Source organism: Amia ocellicauda, chromosome 4, assembly GCF_036373705.1.
Source record: "Amia ocellicauda isolate fAmiCal2 chromosome 4, fAmiCal2.hap1, whole genome shotgun sequence".
Classification (NCBI taxonomy): domain Eukaryota; kingdom Metazoa; phylum Chordata; class Actinopteri; order Amiiformes; family Amiidae; genus Amia; species Amia ocellicauda.
The window spans coordinates 18,693,836-18,714,089 of NC_089853.1; the positions used below are offsets into that span (position 1 = coordinate 18,693,836).

General features: G+C 42.9%; 2 protein-coding genes across 3 annotated transcripts in view; both read right to left on the reverse strand.

Annotated features, from left to right (window-relative positions):
- pias1b (protein inhibitor of activated STAT, 1b) overlaps nt 1-4,283 on the reverse strand; it is a 34,484-nt gene extending 30,201 nt beyond the window's left edge. Inside the window, exon 1 of one of the 2 annotated variants that reach the window (XM_066701215.1) lies at nt 4,231-4,283. In XM_066701215.1, coding sequence (XP_066557312.1) covers nt 4,231-4,254 — 24 coding nt within the window. In that variant the 5' untranslated portion in view covers nt 4,255-4,283. Of the gene's footprint in view, nt 1-3,933; nt 4,190-4,230 lie in introns of those variants that run through there. The other variant, XM_066701216.1, reaches the window with a different exon arrangement.
- Nucleotides 4,284-14,331: 10,048 nt separating this feature from the next.
- Nucleotides 14,332-18,951, reverse strand: LOC136747479 (SKI family transcriptional corepressor 1-like). Its single transcript, XM_066700310.1, has 6 exons — nt 18,933-18,951; nt 18,532-18,603; nt 16,959-17,033; nt 16,573-16,647; nt 15,450-15,515; nt 14,332-15,090 (listed from the first exon to the last, which is right to left on the reverse strand). Exons 1-6 carry the CDS (start codon nt 18,949-18,951, stop codon nt 14,993-14,995), a joined length of 405 nt encoding a protein of 134 aa, XP_066556407.1. The 3' UTR covers nt 14,332-14,992.
- Between the last annotated feature and the right edge of the window lie 1,303 nt (nt 18,952-20,254).

Genomic DNA, 20,254 nt, shown 5'->3' on the forward strand with positions numbered 1-20,254 from the left:
TAAGATTTACAGCAGTACAGTGCAGTGGGCCCTACACATATTGCCAAGTTTATGCAGGCAGATAACAACATTTGTATTCTCAGGACAGATACAAAACTTAGTTTCTACAAAAACAATATGCCAAGGTACAGCAGACATGCAATGTGTTGAAGTTAATCGGGAGGTGCTCTGGAATTACCCATCAGCTCCACTTCTGTCATCATCTCAGGCAACCAGAAAAGCTTTAAAATCGGACCGACTCGTCTCAAGGGTGACTTTCTTTTCACACGCAGTACAACAGCCCTGCCCAGATAAGATAAGGAATCACCGTTCATATCACAGTGGACATCGCCACGTATCTCTCACACACACAAACACACACACACACACACACACACACACACACACACACACACACACACAGCTGAGAGATGAAGTAACTCTATCCCAGTGGGGGCTTTAACCATTGAGGCTGAGGAATCATGTCAGAACACACAATTAGCATCACCAGGTGCTTTCCAGCTGAGAATCAGAGTTAAAAGTAACAACAGCAAAACTCATTGCAATTGCAGTGAAAATACAGGCCCAGCGGACATAAGCGGGTCAAGCAGCTCATTCAGGGACCCAGCGCTGGGCGGGTCCTTTCCACACACAGCCATGGTGAGCGGGGCAGGAGGCACAAGAAGCCGTAGAAGAAAGGCATCCAACACAGTTAGACAGCCATGGGATGTACTCAGAAGACTCTTAAAATCCCATTAAATATTTAAAAAAATCAAAGTGCAGCACATGTTCATAATGAAAGTGCCTTACCTTTCCCACTTGAGGAGTATTACACCTCACGACAATAACATGGCAGATTGTTTTAAGCATTATTATTTATTTAATTTTGTATCTGTGGTTGGAGACAATTATGGACTGAATCAGGTTTAGGACACATAGGAGCTATGACACCCCGGCCAGTCAAGAAATACCAGCAGCCCCAACCAGGCATGAAAGAAAAGGAGAAAAAGTTGCCATGCCTTAGGGGGATCTGCGCGATTCCTGACTCCCTTATACTGAAAAACACAACACATGCTAATAAGGAGTAAAATATGTTTGTTTGGTTAAAGAAAGCATAATAATTACTCCTACTACACTCACTTACTCATTCCTAAAGTTAGCAGTTACCAACTTCGCTCAGATTCCATCCCTACAGAGTGCAACTCAGTACCTGACCACAAACAAACACACACACATACACACACACACACACAGCCCCCCCAGCAGGAGCAAGCCCAGAATAGAGTGAGTGGGCTATGGGTGGGTGGAGCCTCAGCGCTGGGTAACTGCGAGCGGCCCACTCAGCCAGCACCAGAGCCAGGAGGCAGCCCACTGCGGCTCTGCCTGTCACACCACCCACCTCAGCACGGCTACTCAGCAAAGCACTCCTGAACAGCGTCCATATTATGGGGTTTGACGAGGATTTCATTAAAACAGGAGCCCTACCCAGCTTCCCTCAGTCAGGAACGGCAGTCAAGCAGCTTCCAGGGTAGCAAAACCGTCCCATATCCCTCAGTCGGCACCACCACTACCAGGAGCTATACAGAAGGTGTCCTTACTAAAATCTCAAGAGACTGCACAAATCACTGCCTCACAGTGGGTTAGACCCACACTGGGCAGCCCTGGTTCTGGAGAGGCAAAATGCTGCTGGTCTTAGAGGTCTCCTTATCAGCATCAAATCAGACCAATCACAAAGTACCTCAAACATACACTTGAGGAGGTATGACTAACTGGACCCCACAACCCAATCCATGAAGTCCTTAACTATGCGTATAAAGGCCAAACCAGAACTCACTGAGTATCTCCAGAACCAGGGCTGGCCAGGTCAGCTCTAGGCTATACTTTACAATAATAGTGACAATAGTAGCAACTACAATATCTGGAAAAATGTGCACTCTTTATAAACTACACCCATAGCTCTGCTTTCTATACATTACACAGACTAGATCATGCAAGGCTTCTATCTTCTCTTCTATTATAAGTAAAATGAAATTAACAGAAAACAAGACAGAGAGATGCTGCAGGCACAGAGTGCAATCCTGTTTTTACTAACAACCTTAAAAAAAAAACACGTCAGGCCCAGCTTCCTCTGCATCGCCCCCTTTCTTGCCTAGGTGTGAACAGACCCCAGTGCACACTCGGTCCCCTAGTGCCTCCAGGACAGAGGAGAGCTGGGATCTCATTCCATTGTCCAGCATGCCCACCATCCTGTCCCCTGGGGGGGGGGTGGACAGGAGAGAGGGTGGCCGTGTGGCAGCAATTAAAAACAAACAAACAAAAAAACAGCCTGAAGCTCCGCTGAGGTCCGAGTCTCAGTCGCTCTCTCACACACTCACACACACAGGGAAAAGTGCATGCCTTGTCAATGTACACCATAAATCATTCCATCCAGATCAATGACAGCCAGCCCAGATGATGTTTCCTTCCTTCAGTTTGGATATCGATAACTGACACCCAGGCTTGGTTACCGGACCTTTCACTACACTACACTATGGTTAAAAAAAATACAAAAATATAAAGAGTGTCTCACATTTGGCATGTTTTTATCCTTTTAAAGTGAACAAATGCGCTTGAAGGATGCCACATAAAATAAAAAAAATCATGAGATTAAATTTTACTTCAGTTTCAGGACTTTTTTCAAAGAAGGCAAAACAGCACACACCCATCTTGACTTACACTCAATAAACGGATGACTGGAAGGTGCTTCACCAGCACTCAGTCTGCACAGACCCCAAGCTTTATCACTGCCTCCACATTTACACCCACACTGTGATAATCAGCTCAGCAGAGAGACTACACTGCCCTGTAAGCTTCAGCTCCAGACGGCTCAGCCTCCCCAGCCATTGCTTCACCTGCCTGGCGTAGGAAAGGAACGGAGACAGGCAGCTCTCCCTCCCACTGAGGTTTCCACAAAGCGGCTGACCATGTCAGACAGCTGGCCCGACTTCACACCGAGTGACTATTGTGCGTTTTCCACGGCCCCGTGTGCTTCTTAACAGTGACTGATAATAATCTGCTTTATACTCACTGAACACGAATAAGCAAATCATATTAACACCAGACTTAATAGGTTAAAAATAAAAGTGCTATTTATGTGTGCGCACATACACAAGTGTATATTAAAAACACTGTCTGGTGTAGGAATAGGAATTGCAATCTAGATCAGTGACACGTTTTATTTTTCCTTTTCTTTTTTAATAGACTTATTTACAGCATGAGTTTATTCCAGCGGCTTGTTGTGGATATTTATAATAGTTATTTATTTTCTATTATTAATATTATCAAATAAATTAGTTCATTAGAAGCTCAACTTTATTTAAAATAAATACATAGATATTCTTGAAGCGCGTTTCCCTTCCACGGAGCATCTGACGCCCCCGTCCACGGCGTGCAGCAGGACAACAAAAGAGCGGCGAGCCAGACCCCGCGCCGCCCCGCGCCGCCCCGCGCCGCCCGGCCGAGACAGACGCCTGCGACCCAGGGGCTCCGAAAACACCCAACACAGACTGCGAGCTCTGGGCTTAATTCAGTGAGCGCAGCGGAGTTCAAATATTAATAAAGAAACAGACGTCAACCAAACACACAACAGCGCCATCAAGATCAGCCGCAACTCTTCCCACATGCAATAATAAACACACTGACAGGTACGAGCCCCCCAGCGCGGATCTGATCACATGCAATAATAAACTCCCGGACAGCTTTCATCCTGCGATCTATTACTGCCAGCCTAGCGAGTCCACACTGAGGCTCTGAACATCGGCTCCGCCGCCCGGACTCAGACGAGATCCATTACCTCCTCCGACACACTACACTGACTGACTGACAGGAGGACAACACGCCGGCCGCCCAGCTCCCTCTCCCTGTCTGTTTCTGTCCTCTATCCCCGCCGCGGCGTGGTGTCCATTGTGCGCTCACCTGCACCGGGCTACACGACTACAGCCAGCGCTGCCTCTCCCGTTACAACCTCTCCGGGAAACAGCGTCGGAGCTCAAAGACAGAAGTGTACAAAACACAGCAGTCGGAGCATCAACAATAACATGTTCCCAGCATCGCACTGAAACTGCCGCTGCGCTCCGCTTTCTGCCTCTATACAGCACGGATCCTCCCCTAAGTGCGTTCCCGTTGATTTTATACACCACACAGCTCGCTTCTGTGGGCTTAATAACGACAATTAACCGATTATATCAAATGTGATTTAAAGCTGCGCTTTACCTTCAGTTCCGCACTCTCCGCCATCTTGTAACTCTTGGCGCAGGCGTGATCAACCCCCGGCACGTGGGGCGGACGTGAGGCACGTCGACGTGCTCACGCACAGTTTTTAAATATTGGCGCCATTTCCACCACCGCGTGTGGGCCGGTCGTGCGAGGCCAACAAAGCCAGAGGTCTGACGTATTGTAGTGATCTTTAGACAGACATTCATATCAAAAGTGCTAAAGTGCAAACAACGCAAACGTTTCAGTCACATCATGACTTCACTAAACTGTAAAATGATAACTTTTCAGGATAAATGTAGGCTCTGAGTCATCCTGTAAACAACTGAGAGAGAAAGCTAAGAACCAGGCACACAAATTCCAGTTCACCTTCGACGACAACATAATCCAGCACACAGCCAGCTACACCTCCCTCGGCACAGAGCCCACATTGGACCTGCCAGAGCCAAACACCCTGGCGCAGCATCTCCGTGACCAACGCAAGCCAGCCTGAGTACGAACAACAGACTCCAACTGCAATCGTGAAAGCAGACTGTGTCCGGAAATGGCACAACACAAGCTGCAGCGCCACCACAGCCCGCAGAGGGACTACAGCCTGACTCAGAACCGGACCACAGTACCGGAAAAAAGACACCGATCCTGAGCCAGTACAGACCGAGCTGCTACATTCTGGAGAAAGAGACTGTAACCAGCAGAGGTGGAAGCCCAGAGAGGAGAGGGTGGGCAGGGGAAGTGGAGAACGCGGCCCACTTCCTGCTGTTCTGCCCCAAATACACTGCCATCAGGGACGCCTACTTCCACAGACTCGCAGAGGAGGACGGGGGGAGGACGCACACACAGACAGCAGCGAGAGGTGCAAAACATCTGTGTCCAGTACGGGATCACTGTATAATAACAATAATAATAATAATAATAATAAATAATAATATCTGTGTGTCTGTGTGCAGCATTAAACCTGAACATCTGTATCACTGTATTAACACAGAGCCTGTCCTCCCTCTCTCCCTCTGTCTCTCTTAGTTAACCGTCCACAAAACCTGGACACGTCCGGATGCACCCAGACACTTAAGTGGAAACACCAGTTTAAGCGTCCGCCAGTGGAAACGGGGGGGGGGAGGATGAGGAGAGAAAGAAGATGGCATACCGGATGGAGGGAGGAAGAGAAAGGGAAAAAGGAAAGAGCAATAGAGAGAGAGAATGAGTGGTTCAGTGCTGCCTGTATGAATGAGAGAGAGAGAGAGAGAGAGAGAGAGAGAGAGAGAGAGAGAGAGGGTCTTCAGTGGTATCTCCGGAGCCGAGACTATGTGTGTGTGTGAGTGTCGTGGAGTGTGTTTTTGTGTTTGTATCTGTGTCTGTGGTGGAGAGAGAGATGGGAACTGAGGAAGGATTTGATATTTCTTTATAATTCTGAACATGTTTACTTCACTACTACTTACTACTGTTTGTGTTAATGTACTAAGCTTTGGCAATAGCTCTAATATGAAGCATGACAATAAAGCATTTTTGAATTGAATTGGCCTGAGAGAGAGTCTGTGAAGGTCCTTTAACTTCCATGGTTTGGGAATTGTAATACATTGTGCTAAAGACTAACTATTTGGACTAATGTAGTGAATGCCTAAAAAGTTATTTTCAGATAACATTGGATCTGATGATGATATGGTAAAATACCTGAAAGAAAACCTTCTGTGAAATAAGCATAAGAAACACAAACATACAATCACACACACACTTATGCACCCACACACTCACACACAGACAATCATATTTATTTTTGCTCTGTTCCTTTGAAGCTCTCAGATAATTGTAGTCATTATGCATTTTAATTATAATATAGCGAGGAGAGCTCAGTAGATGGGCGATAGTCCTGGTTAAGACATACCTCCTGTAAACAAGTGAGAGAGAGAGAGAGAGAGAGAGAGAGAAATAAACAAAAAAACAACAATGGCAACACAGAGTACTTACCCTGAACAGGGGGTCTTCACTGCTGCTCTGTGTATCTGCAGATGGTTATACTGCCTGTCACCAATAGGGGACAGTGCAGACCGGAGAATACACCGCAAGCACAGACACAGCACGACCAACCTGTCGGCACTAGGAAACATTGTATCCCTATCTTTATCCTTATCCCCAGAAGTAATGCACGGATTTCCTCTAACGGTATTATGTCATATACACTTAGCCTATGTGCATAGTATAATATACTACGCTCCTAAAGCGCCGTGTACACGTATTGTATTTCACATTATTATTGTCATTCCTTTCCGCCAGTAACTATTCAGCTCCCACAGTTTTTGACAGACGACAGAGTGTCAGACACACCACACGTACAGGCCGCAATACCTCTGTCCACATCCTACACTGGAAAAAGTGTAACCGGGTTATTGCTGATTTAAATTATTTGTATGAATGGGTATTACTTAGAATTTTACTTTGGTTAGTTCAACCACTTCTTTTGAATTGTATCAATGGGAAAAAATACTTTATTTTTTTTTATTTGAATGAATCCTGTTTTTTGACGTCAGTATTTCTTGGGCATGCGCATTACATACCACTCTGACGTACTGATGCACGCAACCGAGGCGCCATTACTCTTTTCGTGTTCAGGTGTGAGGTAAGATAATCAGTAATCGCCCATTCATACTTCTGTGTTATTCAGTTAATACTTTAAACCAGTGAACGTCGCCAGTAAAATATTTGAATTTGTATTACATTTTGACATTTTTGTAATGTGTGCAAACAATCCTTGGTAGTAAGCTTGGAGCATGAGCTAAGTTAAATAGGCATTTCATTAATAAATTGGTATGGCTCAAAATATTGTGCAAAAAGGCAAAGCTAAAAAAGAGAGAAGGCCACCACTCAGGTGACAAACTCAGTCCTACTGTGTCATTTGTTTTCAGCAGGGGGGCCGCCATTTTGTCTATAATAAACAAAAACAATTTAATATATTCCACGAAAGGCAAAAGAGATTTCATTTCATGGCTAAAAAGTTTCATTTCAGTTTTATTTTTCGTGGGACATGACAGACCACTTTTGTGCACAAAATATGTTTTTCATTAGACTATTTGGCTGGTGCCTTTTTGCTGTATTGCCGAAGTCGATCGTATGTTGCCAAACTCATCCGACTTGGTTCAGTCGAGTGCTGCTCTGCCTCAGATGCCTGATTCCAGTCAAGAAGTACTGATCTACAACTCATCTGAGAAGGTGAGTAACTGGATTAACTACCTATCTTGCTATAAAAGGGCCCTGGAAAAGGGTGTCTGATAAATAAACAATAATATGGAAAAGACATATAATAAATATAATAAAAGACAAAATAAATATAGAAGAATAAATGAATAAATATACTTTTATCACAAACAGGGTGATCATGTTTCCAGTCTTTGTTGTTGGACAGTCTTAGAACTGGTCTGCATGTGTCGTTTCGGAGGTAGTTTTTTTGTGAAATACCATGAATTGCAAAACCCTACGTAGATCTGCAATTGTACACTGATGAATTCTGATTTCAGATTGAAAAATGTTTAAATTGTTTTGCCCCCCTGCTTTTAAACTAAGTTTTAAACTAAGTTAGGCACCCATGATCCAACTATCTTGCTAATAACATCTATCCCATTAACTTAAGTAGTTCAGCTAACTGGCTACGTGTCTCATTTGTCATGGGGAAGATAACGATAGATAGATGGCTATCTAGCTGTTGTATTGACGCGTGTATTCATTGCACATTGGAGCTGGTCAGATCCTGAGTAGTACCTAACGTTAGCTATAGCTAGCAGGAGAGTGCACCACCAGCAATGACTTGCATCTAGGCTAGCAAAACAAAGATTTTGATTGAAAATGAGAAATGTTAATGACAGTAAGACGCCCATTGAGCATTTTGAAAGGCGCTATATAATTGCAATTTATTGTGACTATTTGTATTATTTTCTGTCCTCAGGGGGAGTGAATATTTGAATTTGACCTCCACCTCTGACATTGGTGATCTAAGTGCAGTTAAGATGATCCAGATGCCCAGTGCCTCCTGCACGCCTGGCTTACAGGCCTCTCCCTCCACTCCCCAGTCCTCTAAACACTCCCTGTCCATGGAGACCAGCTTACACTTACCTTCCCGAGACCATGAAGACTACTTGTCTTCATCCACTAACACAGATGACACAGTAATACTCTGTCTCATCCTCTGAGTCTGTTTCATCAAGAACTGAACTGCGGCCAAATTATCTTCCAATCCCACGCTTCTCTTACAATACAGAAGTCCAATTAGAGAAGGGAAATGCTCTCTACAAGGCTGATAAGACTACTCTGAGCGTCAGCTCAAAGATGAAGTCGGACATACTGAGCAAGCAAGCAAGGAAATATTCAAGTACAAGGCCTACCCAACAGAGCCTGTTCTGTGTGGTAGGGGAGGCCTTGATAAAGAAGCGTTGCTGAGAGAGAGCTTAGCTCTTACCATGGGTGCTATGGGTGGAAGCAGAGGCTGAAGTGCAAAATGGGCAATCATCGGACCCAGCTCAAGGCACATCATGGATGTCTCGAACTTGTGGTTAACTCACCGAAAGCCAAAGCTGAAAAAGATGCCTTCCCTGCCAAGAAAGTGAAGAAACCAAAACATGCAGAGGCAAACTACTATCCCTCCCTCCTAAGTGATGAGACTCCAGAGAGCCTTAACAAGGGAAGGATGTCACTACTGAAAGACGTGAAGAAACACAACAATGGCAAGGTAGTCAGAGACAAAATGGCTAAGACTTTTGCCTACAAAAGACGGGACAATGTCAAGGAGGAGCCTGAAATTCAGGCCTTCATGGAGAGATGGCCTGCACTCTTCCAGGTGAACGAGGCATGATTAATTTATTAAGGAAAAAAGTTTCCTTTCAAATCGAAAGACAGCCATTACTGAATGGGAAGAGTCTTCTGACCTGTCAATCTGTGAAAACATGTACCAAAGCTGCCCAATAGGGGCCCTGCTGGCAGGAGGAAGACCCGCCCCCTTGTCCAGATTAATGGCGCAGTTGGACACCAACTCTGAGAAACTCCTCAAAATAATCCGATCCAGAGGAGGAGCAATCCGGACCAAGCCTGAAGCGATCTTGTGTGCATTTCATGAGGTATAATTCTGCCTGTTAACCATGCAAGCAACTGTCCCATTATTTGAATAGGATGAGCTTTCAGATGAGCCCTTTGCGTGTCTCTTAAGTGTCCTTTGACTGTCGCTAGTTGTTAATGTGACTTTTATAACTTGTTTTGTCTGTAGACCAAGGACATCAGTATACGGCGAGAGTGTGTACTCAAGTCCCTCATCGTGTACATGGGTGAGGATGAGGCAGGCCTTATCAAAGAGTATCTGGTAAGATAATTTGTTCAATCTAGGGGTGGAGGGGGAGAGAATAGGACGGGTGTGGGGAGGTGGGGCAGTGGGATATTGGATGGGTAGGATACAGGTGGGGTGGGGTAGTAGGATGGGTGTAAGGGGAGAGTGGGGTACTCAGAGGGGGTAAAGGAGAAAGGATGGAAGGTCCTTATGTGCGTCCTCTTCTTGTTTTTCAGGACTCTGAAGGAGACGAGGCACAGAGGGAAGGGGAAGCAGCTCTAGGAAGCACTGAGGACATCGGTGTTGTCATTGAGGGAGTAGAAGTGCTCAACGACCTGCAGTCAGTGGCATCTGCTTTCGCCATGCTGTTTGGACTCATATACTGTCTTCATCTTAGCTATCCACAGCTCCACCAATGTCCAGAGGATTCTCATGCAACTGGATGTACACAAAATGTCTGAACCACACTGAACCGCAATATACACAGTGCTGTGTAAACGGGAGATGGAAGGTGGCTCTTTTTTATTTAGGGTCAGTCTTCTCACTATTCTGCACATTTTTTTTTTCTTTTGAGTTTGTAAAATGTTAATATGGTTTGGGCTGGAAAGGGAGAGGGGAGGAGAGGGTCCAAATATCTGTGTGGAGAGTATTCCCTCAACTGGTTAGCTTGCCTAGTTTGGATGTGGCTTGTATTAATGTCTTGTATGCACGTTGACCTGCAAACAGTTCACATTTTGTTTTGTGTGGGGAAGGAAAGGGTGGGATGTCTTCACGCTGAGAAGGAGAGAAAGGGGAGAACTGTCTTGATTTATTTGAAAAGGAAGTGGCAGTGCACGTATATCCTCTGGCAAGGCTGTCTTGCTTAATTACTTAGTAAGGCATTCCAAGTCTGTTTATGCTGCAGTATTAATTGGCATGTTTGCTGTTGGTGACATGTTCTTTATGGGTCTTTTCCCAAAATAATGTTTCAATGACAGTGGCTTGAAATTCTCATTTTTGTCAAGTGTATGGCAAGTTATTGGACACTACATACATTTTACTGGATTGGATTTTAAATTGACTCATTTGTTTTTGTTTTAGAACAAACTTGATTTGTTTTAGTGAACTGAAGGTTGGGGGTTTAAAGAATCTGTCTTGACCTAAAGCAAATAGTTAATGTATAATAAATTGCAGTGTTGATTTAAATTAAACCCAAATAATTAGTTTTGTAACAATTACAAAAACAGGTTCCACTAACTTAAGATATTAATATCAACACATTATTTTTGAATTAATTCAGTTACTTGTGACCAGTTGAAGTAATTTTTTCAGGTAAATCCAACATTGTTTTTTCAGTGTAGTAAATGTAAATTACCTGTGAAAGCTAATAAACTAATTCATATTACTGATGCATACTACCCCTAACCTAAATTATACAATTAGTAGGCTTTATGTCGATTACAAACTGACATTAACTTGCATACTACCAGACAAATAATACATATATATCCAGAAATATGTCATGCAAACCGAAGGCTATTGTCACATGCAGACAAAGTAACTTCAGATAGTTAAAACTCTAGTTACTATTATTAATGATTATATTATGTATTTATTTATTTATTTATTTATTTATTTATGTCTTGGCAGACACCCTTATCCAGGACGACTTACAAAGTACAAGCGCAATACAAAGTGCAAACAAACAGTGCGGCTCAAGGCATAAAACATTACAAATTCCAATTTGACAAGACAAGACAAGATGTTATAGATTATAATATTTAAATATACGTCTAACTACATACTATAATGAAAATGATACATATCAAATAATATGCCATGCAAACGGTACTGCCACACGCAGACGAGGTATCGAGCAGCAGTAGAGCTACAGCCGGGAGCAGCGAGGCGGTGGAAGCGCTGGCGATGCCAGTTAAAGAGCAGTGACGGGCATCGCAGTTATTCTCTCTTTACAGTAGATGGCGCTCTTGTATTAAAGCAGAGGCTCCTACTCTTCTGCATCAATAACACGTTTTCTTCCGCAGATCCAGCGGCAGATGCGCGGATTACCCGTTTCTTCATTTTCTGTCATTTAGATGTTCATTTCAAAACCGAAGCATGTTTATAACGCACAGCAGATACACTTGAGGTCATGGTGGCGGAAGTTAAAGTGTGTTAGTTTTAAAGTCATTAGTCGCAACTGTTGAGTGTTGCTTATGAATCCGTGCCTCTGAATAGGCGTCAGTCTGGTCCAGGAGGCCTGGCTGCAGAACCACAGGCTGGGGCGCTTTGCATCGTCTAGGGCTATGACGTGTGAATGATGGTGTGTGTGTGTGTGTGTGTGTATATGCATGCGTGTGTGTGTGTGCGCGTATATGCATGCATGCGTGTGTGTGCGTGTATATATGCATGCGTGTGTGTGTGTACGCGTATATGCATGCGTGTGTGTGCGTGTGTATATGCATGCGTGTGTGCGTGTGTATATGCATGTGTTTGTGTGCGTGTGTGTGCGTGCGTATATGCATGCGTGTGTGTGCGTGTGTGCGTATTTACATGCGTGTGTGCGTGTGCGTATATGCATGCGTGTGTGTGCGTATATTCATACGTGTGTGTGCGTATATGCATGCGTGTGTGTTTGTGTGCGTGTGCGTGTGTGTGTATGTGTGTGTATTTCTTTGTCTGCACTGCACTGTGAAAACCGTGCTGCCCGTGCCTTGACTGGATATAGAAGTGTCTCCTGTTGAAGACCCTGATACCCCAATACAGCTACTTCTGCTTGAATTCGCATTAAAGATGCCTACGAGGAGTTCCAAGCGGCCTGGCAGCAGCAATAGTCTTAATGATTAAAATTGTCATTGATCTCAATTTAACACTTTAAGTGTATTTATTATAGTGCTTTATATATATATATATATATATATATATATATATATATATATATATATATATGATAACTGAATAGGTGGTAGAAATAAAATATTGACTAAAAAACTCGTTTTTTCTAAAAATTTAACAGAAGAAATATGGTGACTTTATAACGCATATTGTGCAATTTACATTGTTTGCGAGTTGCGCGATACCCCTACAATAAGTTGTCTAGGAAAGCAACTGTCGCGTATATCGAACGATTATTGTGTATATAAACAGTACTGCTTATATTGTTAAATGTATGTATGGATATAATAGGTTATAGGTTAGAAAGCAGAGAGCAAAATCAGAGAAAATGTGGTTTAAAAGCCTGAAAAGAAATTAGCAACGGTTATAATGGGTTTAGTTTGTGGCTCATTTCTTGTCAGGCTGAACCCACAGTGTCTGTGATTGCGCTCTCTGCTTTATAACCTATAAACTGTTATCAGTAGCACAGCACCACTGAACACTGCCGCTCGGACCGATCACATCACCGCACACCTTGGCAGCTTACCTACCTTACTGTATATGTTGTAGGCCACTACAGGCTATTTTGTCTTGTCAACTCTTCAGATTTGTTTTGAATCCCTCACATGTGCTTGCTGGATGCGAGTCGAGCTGGGGTGTCAGACAAACCCAATCATATCGTACCTGTGCATCCCGCCGGGACAGGCACAGCACGCAGTCGCAGAGCAGGACATCGCTGGGACGATGACAGCACCTGACTGGCTCGATTAAAGTGGACACTCACCTGTGGAGCTCCACCTCAGGCGCACTGCTGTACACCACGTAACGGCACCTGTCAGTTATTATCACAGGAGCCTGGCTGTCTCTGCGCCCTGGACCCTGCAGGACTTCGTGCTAGAGCTGATCTTAAAAGGGTTCACCTCAAAGACCAGCATCTACCCCCACAAGAAAGACACAAAACTGGTCTTTTCACAGTTGTATTTATTTATTATCTTGCGCGCCCCTTTGTGGACTAGAGAAGTATTACCTCCCAGAAACGTGTGTTATTACAAGGGTCATTCACGTCAATCACAGCAGTGCCACTTCAGAGGGCAGTTCTCCATTCATACACACTAATCTCACTCGAGAGCTCCACTAATAACATAGATATCCAAGACTGGGAGAGTCAAATTTAGCCCAAATAATAGTGATGAAGATGATGAATATTAACAATTGAGTTTAAAATTGAACGGTCAGGCTGATTGATGTTCTGTGGGTAAATTACAAAGCAAACAAGACGACCAACCTCCAAATGCCACACGGGCTGTGTACACCTCCACTTGAATGGGTGTGAAGCTGCCCTGGAATAATAAATACTTGCTCTTTATCTAGGCAGCGTGCTCACAGCATGGTCAAACAGTGAAATGACTCTCGGGCTATTTTTAACAGCAGTCACGGAGAGCACGCTGCGAGTGTGAAGTGTAAAGTCAGCGCCGCAGCGACAAACTCTCTCGCCTACAAAGCGCCCGGTGGCCGGAGCGCCTGTCTGCTGCTGCACCACCACCTCTGCGATGGACAGTTTTGAGGAGCTGATTCTGGGGATTCTGTGAAATCCAGTTTTAGCCGGTGCATAATTCTCCAAGTCCAACATACACAATTCCAGAGAATGTACATTAACTATTATTGCTATTAATAAAACAATAACCGCAGCAACAATAATAATGAAAACAATAATAACAATGATAATAGGAACAATAATTGTAATTTTTTTTACTATATTAGTAATGATAATAATCGTTTTGGTTTTAAAGAGAAACTTTACACAGATACAGTTAATTCCCAAACAAGATGTTTTATTACACATAGAAGTCAGTTGGGGTGCCTGTTTAAAGTGCTTTACATCAATATTATACAAAGTTAATATTTTCAGATGGGCAGGGCAAATTCAATAAATTAATTTATATATATATATATATATATATATATATATATATATATATAGATAGATAGATATAGATAACAAATCAATGCATAAATTAATAAATAGGTACAGTTTGGTCAACAACGAAAATAATCGAATAAATAAATACGTAAATAAGTAAATCAAATCTAATAAATAATCTAACAAGTACAACTTACTAACAAAATCCTCACAGTTTACATAGATATCCATTGCACTTAGCCACATAATATATCAATAATATCTGGAGAGGTGAGGGTCACGTGTTTTCTGGGAGAACATATAAAATTCCTTGCAGGAGGTCTCTTTATAGCTCTATATTAACAATCTACAGTACGTACACTGAGCTCTGCAGTTCAGCACTAACGGGTAAGCTGAGCTCCTCGGTGACAGGCGCCTGAATGGGCCCCATCTCCTCTCCTCTCCGTCTCCACACCGCGCATCGTCTTCGAATCGGTACTCGGGAATATTTACACGCGTACGAATGGCTTCAGTTCAGCAGTCCAGAGGAAGTGAGGGTCGTACAGGGAGAAGGGGGTGGCCAGGCCGAGTTTAAAAGTCTGCCCACGGCGCGGCGATAGTCTGACCCCTCTGTATGTACAGTCCAGGTGCTGGGAAGTAATGGCTTGTGTTCGAGTCCGGGTCCAGGTCCGGGGGCGGCTGGGCCCGGGTTATGGGGGCAGCAGAGGCGGCTTGAAGGAGCAGGTTCCAGTGCAGTGCCGAGGGGTCAGCATCTTACAGGAGAAATGGTGAAGCGCGTCGTGAGCTTCTGGGGAGAAAGTGGATACATCACTTACAACCACGGCGGGCCTGTCTGCTGCCCGTCTGTGTGTCTGTCTAACTGAATTCATTTTCTTCCTCTGGATAGACTGAACTTCAATTATATAATATATAAATTATACTTGAAAATTGGTATTGTTTGGGGGGTGGGGGGCAATCCGTTCTATAAAACAAACAGTGTCCTAATTATTTAAACAATAGGTAGGAATGTGAAAAAGAGCCCCTCTCCAGGAGTTGAAATGCTCCGGTCTTTGCGTCATTACGCACAGGCCGCAAACCCGAGCCCCGAGGTTTGCACTGCAAGCCCCCCTAGACAGAGGGGCATTATGAACTGGCGAGATTCATTACCTTTGAGCTTCTGCTGAATGGCATAGCGAGCCTTCCTCTCCTGGTCCAGCTCACTGCACAGAGTATCTGACCAGGAAACACAGACGGAATCGGGTGTCAGGGCTCGGGCACCACAAGTTCTCCAATTATAACAAGATGCTCCAGTGACAAGGACAAATATATATATTCAATTTAAAGTTGATTATTATTATTGTTGTTAAATTAATAAGAATTATAACAATAATAATGACCCGAAGTATAGGCTATTACATGAATTTAGACGCCAAGGTTAATTGAGCGTTTCTTTGCGAGGAAGAAAAATTGCCTTGACATCGTCGTTCATTAACATTAAAGACAAACGCGCTGTCCTTAATTAAAGACTCCTGCGCTTTGAATGTGTGGAAACAAGAGCCCTGCGTCTCCCTCCCGATGCCCGCGGACGGACGCCGAGCTGCGGGCCACACCGGAGAGCAGTTAAGGGCCAGGCTACACGATACAACAGGACTTCACAGGTAATTTTCCGCATCAAATTTTAATTTAGACAACGATGAATTATCCTGGTGAGCTGTTCAATTATTCTTAGAAAATGATGCCTCCGAGCGCTGCGTGCATCTGACTGCTAAGTTTCTCTCTCTCTCTCTCTCTCTCTCTCTCTCTCTCTCTCTCTCTCTCTCTCTCTCTCTCTCTCCTTCCTAAAACATTTAAAATGCATGAGTTGCAAAAGGCAAAAGATGGGTGTATTTTCAGCCTTCAGCAAGTTCAAATTTCCCATTAAACATTAAACCACCTCTTTTCTATCTTCACCAGCACACACACACACACACACACACACACACACACACACACACACATATATATATATATATATATATATATATATATATATATGTGTGTGTGTGTGTGTGTGTGTGTGTGTGTGTGTATGTTGAGCCATCCTGTGAACATAACACCTTTAAAACAGGCCTGTCCTGTGTGTACACAGGCGCAAAGTGCCTCCAGTGCGGTGTGTCAAACTTGAGAAGGATGGCACGACGATGCGTTTTAAATCCAGGAATAAATACGGGCAAAGTTCTGCTGCCCTAACAGCTTCAGAGGGTCCAATCAAGGACGGGTTAAGGCAGAGCACCGTCTCGGCGAGGCTCACCTCGGACAATCTGGAGCTGTTGAACCATCTCTTCTCTGTACGAAAGCTCCCTTTTCATCTGATCCTGAAAATTATCTGTGAAGTAATCATATAGCACAGATTAAGGTGCCGCCTTCAGTGAGAGTGCGCCGTGGGGAGCAGGTGGGGGGGGGGGTTGTGTCGCATGGACAACAAGACGGCAAAACACGTCACCATGTCATTGTTGCCTTGTCATTATGCAGGGCATCGCTTTTTTTGGTTTGTTTGTTTTTTAAGGAGAGAAATGCCTTGTGTGCATGTCTGTATCTATCAATGCTGGCTATACTAAACATTTTAAAACAGGGATTTATTATACATAAATATATTTCATACATATAAAAACAAACAAAGAACAACGAAAACTGTACCTTTCAGACTCTGGAATTCCCGTTCCAGCTTTTTCCTGATTTCCACCTGTTCCACCAGCTGTTTCTGCAATTCATCTAATAAACAACAAAATACAGAACAAAATAAACCAAAGAAAACGATTAATCATGGCAGTATTGTTATGATTATGATAATTATTAATAACTATAGTAACTATAGTAATAATACACCTAATAGTAATAGTAGTAGTAATAAGAATGTGTAGTTATTTAAATGAATGAACAATCTGCCGGACTGCGCTGACGTGTCACAGAGCACCGGGAAGCGCTGAAGCCATGCCCGGTCCTTTTCACATAAAGCAGAATAGTTTGTGCCCATTCACAGCATATCATCATCACTGGTATTGGGGCCATATTATTATTAAAAAATGATATCATTTTTATATATGTCGCAAACACGTTCCGTCAAAAATAAGTATTTTAACTACATATATGGAGAAGACGTCGGGTTAATTATTATACGCGTTAGTCTAATGTAAGCTTATTGATATTGTTTTGTTAATTGCAAACCATTTGTGTAAAGTATTATTATTATTACGATAACATTTGTTTGGAACTAAAAAATGGAACCAAATAATTGTATTTTTAACAATTACCGCCAAATTCAGAAGCACAATAAGCAACTAAATAACAGTACCAGCGGCTGGTATTTAATGTAATAACATTATAAGATTTGCAATCGTCCCTTTTTAGAGAAATTATAACAATTACAAAAATAACATTCAGCTTCTAAATGAAGGCAAACGTCGACTTTAACGACCATTCAATTAGTGCGACCACTCTTCCAGCCGCGGAAACGGCGTGCGGTCCGCAATGCGAAGCGCTGGAGCTGCGCCGACACTTCAGCCATTAACAACATCGGCGCAATTATCGTCTAGAAATAATTATGTCTTGTTTAACTTAAATATGTAACAAATTGCATTAAAAAATATATAAATCGACATGGATAAACGCCAAATTAAGAAAACAATTAGATTATTTATTACATTATTTAAATAAGCAAACTTAAATAATAATACATTATTATTATTAATACTATTAATAATAAATACATGACTTATTTAGTCTATTAAGAATGTTTTAAAGTTAAACGCTATGGAGAATACTCCTGAATATTTTGTAAATGCAGTAAAAAGCTTGACTCCTCCTCCTGTGGGATACTTGTGAAAAGGGTCCTGGGCCACAATAAGTGTTACACTCCCCCGTCCTGTCTGCGCCACAAGGACGCGCCGTGACGTCACCCACGGCACCCGGGCATAACTGCAGGTGCCAACAAACCAGTAGTGTTGTCCAATAAACCCAAAATGCTCTTTCGTTGCGCTAGATGTAATTCACACGCACAATACAATAAAACCCTTGCGTTAAAATAAAATCAGCAGCTAAGCCCAAAAAATACAATATTCCATTTTTTGATGTTTTTTCCTATACAAACTGAACAGAGTAATAATAGTGACCCTGACAAACAGAAAGCGAGACAAGGACTACCAAAAGTATTCTTCACTAGGCACCATGATTGTGATGAGGATGATGATGATGATTATTATACAAGTCTCACCTTTAGCCATGTTCTCGATGTCTTTCTCGATCAGCTGGGCTCTGGTGACGTCACCCTTCAGCGGCTCCTCCCCTGCACAAACAGAGCAGACACAGTCAGGCCCGGGCCAGGATGGATGGGCTCTGTTTCGCCATAATTAAATATAGTTTGCCGAAAAACAATTGTATTTATATACACGTGTGTAAGAAGTATATAGTCTTTCAATGTTTACTGTATTATTCTTTAGTTAAAATTTATATATATATATATATATATATATATATATATATATATATATACATACTCAATTTATTAGATTTGTTCTGCAGGACAGAACAGGTGTGACATGAGGGAGTGAGATGCTCTCAGTGCTGAGAGCTGACCATTGAAAGACAAACAATCAAACACACAATCACATATACAGAGCTCTGTAGTCCTCATGTGGACACTCCACTGTATTCCTCTCTCAGATAACAGGACCAAGTTTTCTCATGTAAAGTATGTTCAGCAAAGTAAAATATATACCCAAGCATTCATGCAAAGTTAAAAAATAGTTCTAAACATTTGAATTAGACTCTATTAGACCAGAAGCATGGGCTCCTGCTCTCTGGGGCCCCGGGCCTCCTGGTTTGGAGTGCATGGGCTCTGACAGAGGGTTTAATTCACAGCCTCAGCAGCTCAGTCTGTACACACTATTGAAACTAAGTGCTGAAATTCTACACAACCGATGGTTAAATGAGACTGGCAGGTTTTGTCTGAGTAACACAAAAAGGCCCATATATAAAGTTATAACCATTTTAAATGTAAAGATAGAAGAATAAGACCTATTTTGTTTAAAACAAAATCACCAGAACACAACACAATAATGTGTATTTTTTAACACGAGTCTGTAAAAACAAGTTAAAATTAAGTTAAAAATATATATTATTATGTTGTAATTTGATCAATTTTAACACATTTAACACATTAGTTCAGTATAGTTTAGTGTTATTTGTCTATCTTTAACAAGATTAAATGGAACTATGTAATTGTCTTTTATTCACTCTGAATGTTTTTTCCCAACTTCCAACTTAGCGTGAAGGCAAAATCCCCCCCACACACACTTCTGCAATATGGCCCAGGACGCGCTGCTCTCAGTTGCGTCTAAAACAAGAGGCCAGCCCGGGTCAAACTGCGCTGTAAAGGTGTCCACATCATTCCTATTCCCTCATTTTGAATATTACTGCTACTAATGATAATGGCACAGCAGCTCAGTCCTTGACCCACAGAGGAAGCCCTGTATGAACTTCGGGAGTTGGGCACCCACCACGGCCAGGGTCCGCCAGGCTCTCCTTGCACCCGCCGGCTTGATCCTGAAAGGCTTTCCTGGGCTCCCCGTCCTCTGCTGCCGCCGGACTATCTTCTTTACTCGGATCTTAAACGGCAATAAGACGATTTTGAGGCAGAGGCAACTGCAGTTAATTACACAGCGCAGGTTAAAACCCTCCTTAACGGGCACAGTAATCGCCTTGCGTTTGGAAATAACCTGTTATCCACAAAGCCCCAACTCTTCAGGGAACTCCACCCCCCCCCACTTAGGTAAGACAAGTTCAAAGCTATTGTGTCGTCTCTCTGTGCTGTTTTTATTTATGCTGGAAGCGGTGGGACCAAGAATACAACCAGAACAACCAAACCCAGTATCTAAACATGTCATTTCACAGACGCACAAACATACACAAATACATTTATATATGAACTCGACCCC

Excerpts from the sequence above, each read along its gene's own strand:
- LOC136747479 (XM_066700310.1), bottom strand. Across the intron at positions 16,648-16,958 it reads GGAATTCCAGAGTCTGAAAG|ATAATTTTCAGGATCAGATG; the intron begins GTACAGTTTTCG and ends ATTACTTCACAG. Across the intron at positions 15,516-16,572 it reads ACAGCTCCAGATTGTCCGAG|ATACTCTGTGCAGTGAGCTG; the intron begins GTGAGCCTCGCC and ends TTTCCTGGTCAG.